Source organism: Colias philodice, chromosome 19 (genome assembly GCF_061535455.1).
Source record: "Colias philodice isolate Cphi_HAF_F1 chromosome 19, ilColPhil1 Martin Lab GWU primary, whole genome shotgun sequence".
Taxonomy (NCBI): Eukaryota; Metazoa; Arthropoda; class Insecta; order Lepidoptera; family Pieridae; genus Colias; species Colias philodice.
This window is the reverse complement of record NC_143104.1, coordinates 330062-335823: the sequence shown is the minus strand read 5'-3', so window position 1 is coordinate 335823 and position 5762 is coordinate 330062. Positions and strand designations below refer to the sequence as shown.

At 37.9% G+C, this 5762-nt stretch overlaps 1 protein-coding gene across 3 annotated transcripts; it reads left to right on the top strand.

Annotated features, from left to right (window-relative positions):
* The first annotated feature begins 416 nt into the window (after positions 1 to 416).
* LOC149479692 (uncharacterized) lies at positions 417 to 4980 on the top strand. Of its 3 annotated transcripts, XM_089707463.1 has the most exons (3): positions 435 to 1232; positions 3570 to 3759; positions 4521 to 4980. In XM_089707463.1, the coding sequence occupies exons 1-3, from the start codon at positions 861 to 863 to the stop codon at positions 4676 to 4678; spliced, it is 720 nt and encodes a 239-aa protein (XP_089563589.1). In that variant the 5' UTR covers positions 435 to 860; the 3' UTR covers positions 4679 to 4980. The 3 variants fall into 3 exon arrangements, with proteins under 3 accessions (XP_089563591.1, XP_089563589.1, XP_089563588.1); XM_089707465.1 differs by lacking the exon at positions 3570 to 3759 and having other exon boundaries at positions 417 to 1232; XM_089707462.1 differs by lacking the exon at positions 435 to 1232 and having other exon boundaries at positions 2036 to 3759.
* Positions 4981 to 5762: the final 782 nt, after the last annotated feature.

The following is a 5762-nucleotide window of genomic DNA, read 5'->3' as shown; positions in this document are numbered from 1 at the left end:
GCCAACAGAGGGGATGACAAGTGGTGGCGGATTGCAGATAAAAGCGCTGGCGCGCTCATTCGCGGCACCATTCGTCGCGAGTCAATTGACATACTACAACTCTGCCCGTTTGTGAAGTCAACTGCCTAGTTATTTTCCTTTGTATAAGTTTTTTAACTGTTATGTTTAAAAAATTAGTGTGGAATTAGTGTAAAATTATTTTATAATTTTGTATTTTGTATTTCGTGTTCTTGATTTTAAATTTAAATGGTATTAGTGTCAATAAAGTTATTAACAGTTTTGTAAATAATTGTAACGTTGTGTTTTTTATTTCATTCCCACTTCTGTTCCAACAGAAGTGGGATAGTGATTCTCACGCGTCCTTAACCGTTTGCTTTCCGAAAATGGCAGTTTGACTCTTCAAACGAATTAGTTTATAACACTTTTAAAATTACCAAACCTTTTATTCTGTTTCGTTTAAGTGAAACTAAAATAGTAGTTGTGTGGCTAAGTATATAACGCAAAATTTTGGTGAGTATATTCCAATCATTTGCTATCTAAGGAGAAGCGAGGTTCTTATCAATTTATAGCTTAAAGCAGCTTTGGTATAATTGAAGTATTTATTTAAACCCTTTGTGATTTGTGTTTTGTTAAAAAATAAATTACAGCATATGATTTCATTACGCTTATTTCATCTTTGTATAGTACGATACGTATTTTTTTTAATGTACCCGCAACTTTGTTTTTTTTTATTAATACGTTAACGAAATATTAAGTGTGTGTTTTTTTTTTTCTCCTTCATATTTAACTTTTATCGATTCCTTATATCAACATTTTCCTCCATTATAAAAAAAAAAAAAAGAGAAATATTTACGTACGAGATGCCTAATAATAAGCACAAAGACCGAAGCCGTTCTAGGAATCGTAGTGCTACACCTTCTATACGCAGCCGACGACGATATAGTTCTTTCAACGATGCATTAACACAACAAATGCAACAAATTTCAGATATACTAAAGTCGTTAGAAGAACGTCACTCTTCTCCGTCGCGACGAGGATCCAACACTGGCGGTGTGACAACAACGCCGCCGAGGTCACGGATCATCGAGGCCGTCGCTGTGCATCCGGAGTCTGCGGCGCACTCAGGGTCGGCGGTCCCTTCTTCACCGGGACATTCCGGGAGCGCCACAGCCGGCTGCGATCGTGGCGCTACTAATCGTATTGTTGATGCTATACGATCAATCAATACGACGGTGAGGTTGAGCCAATCTTATTACATTTCAAATTTTGATCCGAGTATAAACGATATAGAAACCTGGTGTGAGGAGGTCGATTGCGCTAAGGTTATAAATCAATGGAATGATAATGAGTGTCTATCTCGTATAGGTAATTGTTTAAAGGGAGATGCTAGGACATGGCTCAATGAATGGGTAACATCAGACCGTAGTTGGAGCAATTTTAAAAAAGAATTTAAACCTTTGTGTCCTAAGAAACCTGATATCGCGAATATTTTATATGACGTTATGAGTACCAATTCTGATAAATACCTAACGTATGCAGACTATGCTCGTCGCTCTCTTCTAAGGTTGCGTGTTGTTAGGGGGTTAAGTGACGAACTTATATCTGCAATAATAATACGAGGGATCACGGATCCGCAGATTCGCGCTGCAGCCATTAATGCAAAGCTAACGACAAATGAATTGGTTGAATTCTTTTCAATTTACGTTAAATCCAATTCCTCCTCAAACAGACATTTTGAACACAGGTCGCGCTATGATCATTCTTTAAAATCTGAACATCTAGTAAATAATCGTAAACGACGATTTAACGAACAGAAATGTTTCTTGTGCGGTCAACATGGTCATACACAGTCAAATTGTTCTAAAAAAGCTAAGTCGATTCTTTCTAATCAAAGTAATGACCATAAATATTTTTCTATTAATAATTCGAATAAATCTGTATTGTGTGATTTCTGCAAAAAGCCCGGCCATAAAACTGAGGCGTGTTTTGCAAAATTAAAGTCGGGAGGCACGTAATACAATGTTAATTTTTGCGAAGAAAACCCGGACAGTAAGAATAAAGATTGTTGTAGCTGTCATCCAGGGAATCCCAGTCGATGTCTTAATCGATAGCGGCTCTAGTATATCATTATTTCCTTATCGTTATTAAAGCATTTGAAATGTGTGCGAATGCCTGCATTTAGGATCTTGCGTGGTATTGGTGGGCAGGAAGCCAGGAAATTGAATCGACTTATTTTGTCACTTTACCAATAGAGTTTAATGAAATTACTTAAGAAGTAGATTTACACGTAGTTAGTTCAAAATTGATGAATACACCAATCATCATTGGCACCGATATATTAAATCGTGAAGCCCTAGTTTACGTCGATGATGTCCTCATTATGAGCGGTACGGTTGAGGAGGGTTTGTCGATTTTACGTAGAGTTCTTAAAACTCTTACAAGCGCGGAGTTTTCCATAAATTTAAAGAAATGCTCTTTTCTATCTACTTAAATCGAATATTTGGGACGTACGATTAGTCAGGGTCAGGTACGACCGAGTGGTCAAAAGATTAAAGCTTTGGTCGAAGCACCGATTCCAAAGACCGTTAAACAAACCAGACAGTTCAAGTTATTTTCGACGTTACATAGCTGGATTTGCTATAAAGGCTGTGCCTATTACAAAGTTGACGAAAAAAGGGGTACCTTTTATTTGAAGTAGTGAACAAAAAGAAGCACGCCAAGTAATTATTTCTCATCTTACCAGTGAACCTGTGTTAGCTATGTATGATCCGGCTTTACCTATTGAAGTTCATATAGATGCCAGCTGTATAGGATATGGTGCAGTGCTTCTTCAGGTTCAGGAAAAGGGGCATAAGCGGGTGGTGAGTTACTTCAGTAAACAAACTCAAGGTGCTGAGCCAAGGTATCATTCCTATGAGCTGGAAACTTTAGCCGTTGTAAAGGCCTTGCAAAATTATAGACATAGTGTCTGGTTGGTGTTATTATTTGTAAAAAAACACATTATAATTTGTATCCTATGTTTGGTCAAGATTCCACTGAATTAAAAATATTTTTTTATAATGTTATCTCTTTGTTTGGGACCCCTAAAATTATTTGTGGCAGATCGGGGTCGAATGTTTCAGAGTTCAGAAATAACGAAACTTTTTACTGACTTGGGCATTGACATGCATCTCATAACACCAGAGATGCATAATTCAAACGGGCAGGTTGAACGTTATTGTCGAACCTTACTCAACATGGTTCGTATAGAATGCAATCACCGACAAAATGATTGGTCTGATGTCATATGGCGACTACAGCTGGTTCTGAACATTACAAAACAGAAAACTACAAGCTTTTCACCTCTGAATCTATTGGTGGGTATTAAAGCTGCGTGACCTGTTTTACGTAACCTCATTCGTGACATCGCACTAGAAGGCTCTCGTCCCAATCGCGACGCATTACGAGGAATGCGTAGACAAAGTGTTTCTGAGCGTTTAAAGAAAAATATAACCAACGTTGGCAAGACTGCTAGCCGAAAGGCATCACGGTTATTTGAAATTAATTCTTTGCTTTTTGTTATAAAACAGGCTCAAACAACTGGCAAACTCGACTCGGGTATGCGCGGTCCATATCGCGTGGTCAAAGCGCTTCCCCACGGTCGATACGAGCTGCAGTTACTGGCGGGCTCTTATGGCAAATCGACGCAAGCTGCGACAGAATTCATGGTGCCGTGGCGTGGGGAGTGGACTCCTGAGACATGTGCTGCGTTTTTTGAGGGTGAGCTGATCCCCAATTTGTGATAAGCGAACGCCGTGCCTATGTCACAAATTATAGTTTTCCCATGATAAGCTAACGTCGTGCCTATGTCATGTGGTTGTTTTATTTTACATGTGTAACGTATAGTATGCTAACGTCGTGCCTATGCTATACAATTGTCTTGGACTCATGATATGCTAACGTCGTGCCTATGTCATGTGGTCGTTTTATTTTATGTGTAACGTATAGTATGCTAACGTCGTGCCTATGCTATACAATTGTCTTGGACTCATGATAAGCTAACGTCGTGCCTATGTCATGTGGTCGTTTTATTTTATATGCGTAACGTATAATATGCTAACGTCGTGCCTATGTTATACGTCATTTGTTTTGGACTCATGATATGCTAACGTCGTACCTATGTCATGTGGTCGTTTTATTTTATGTGTAACGTATAGTATGCTAACGTCGTGCCTATGCTATACAATTGTCTTGGACTCATGATAAGCTAACGTCGTGCCTATGTCATGTGGTCGTTTTATTTTATATGCGTAACGTATAATATGCTAACGTCGTGCCTATGTTATACGTCATTTGTTTTGGACTCATGATATGCTAACGTCGTGCCTATGTCATGTGGTCGTTTTATTTTATATGCGTATACTGTCATTGGTGTCAGAGATAGCGAACGTAGTGCTTCCTCTCTGTGTATTGCGCTTACCTGTTATAAGGGGAGTGTAATGTTTATTAGTTGCTAATATTTTTTCATTAATCCTTCCCAGATGCTGCCAGTATTGAAGATGGGGAGTCCACAAATGACCCAGTCGTTGTTGTTGAACCTGCATCAGGCACTTCGAGAGGAGCCTGTACTTCTCCACATAAAACAAAGGAGAACGAGGACGTCCTCCAGTCAGGAGAGGCCGTGTTAGACAAAAACTAAAACAGCGCCAACAGAGGGGATGACAAGTGGTGGCGGATTGCAGATAAAAGCGCTGGCGCGCTCATTCGCGGCACCATTCGTCGCGAGTCAATTGACATACTACAACTCTGCCCGTTTGTGAAGTCAACTGCCTAGTTATTTTCCTTTGTATAAGTTTTTTAACTGTTATGTTTAAAAAATTAGTGTGGAATTAGTGTAAAATTATTTTGTAATTTTGTATTTTGTATTTCGTGTTCTTGATTTTAAATTTAAATGGTATTAGTGTCAATAAAGTTATTAACAGTTTTGTAAATAATTGTAACGTTGTGTTTTTTATTTCATTCCCACTTCTGTTCCTAAATCTATATATTGCAAAAGTTACTTACTTTACGTTACCTACGAATACCTACTAGTTATTCATATTGGTATATACAGGGTGTCCCAAAAAGTAGTGATACACTGAAGCTAGGAGGTAGAAGACCTAGGGCCTTAGACAAAGTAACAATTACAAAACGATAACGAAGTTAGAAATCGCAAAAATGTATGGGATTGACATTAGATAGACCACGTGATCTAACGCGGCGTATGTCAATCCCATACATTTTTGCGATTTCTAACTTCGTTATCGTTTTGTAGTTGTTACTTTGTCTACAGGCCCTAGAGGGCTATCCGAATCACCCCCATGTATGTTATGCGATTTTTCGTATTTTCGGAGTTATGACATTTTTTTCAATTTTTCATGTATCGCTGAGTACGATGAGATTTTTATTTATGGTGACGTCAATTATTGCAAAAGATGTTGGATTTTTTTTGTGTGCTAAGCTGAAAGATAGGCCAATTCAGTATGGCAACATTTACTATCGTTAGATCTTTGAATGGAATAAAAAAAGAATTAAATTCCAAGAAAGATAAAATTACCCAGTATGTTCACCACTTCAAGGGCCCGTAAAAAAATAAAATCACATAAAAAAAGTTTTCCGTTTGGCTTTTAAAAACTTGCTCTATCTATCAGGTAGCTACCCTGAAAATTTAATTTTATTATTCAGAAGGCTTCAATCGAAAAATTTAAATCTAAATTTGGTAAGTGCAAAAATTGAATTAACAT

Bases quoted from the DNA above. Each gene is read 5' to 3' on its own strand.
- LOC149479692 (XM_089707463.1), top strand. From the start codon at position 861: ATGCCTAATAATAAGCACAAAGACCGAAGCCGTTCTAGGAATCGTAGT. The intron at 1,233-3,569 runs GTGAGGTTGAGC...GTTATAAAACAG, and splicing joins TACGATCAATCAATACGACG to GCTCAAACAACTGGCAAACT. The intron at 3,760-4,520 runs GTGAGCTGATCC...AATCCTTCCCAG, and splicing joins ATGTGCTGCGTTTTTTGAGG to ATGCTGCCAGTATTGAAGAT.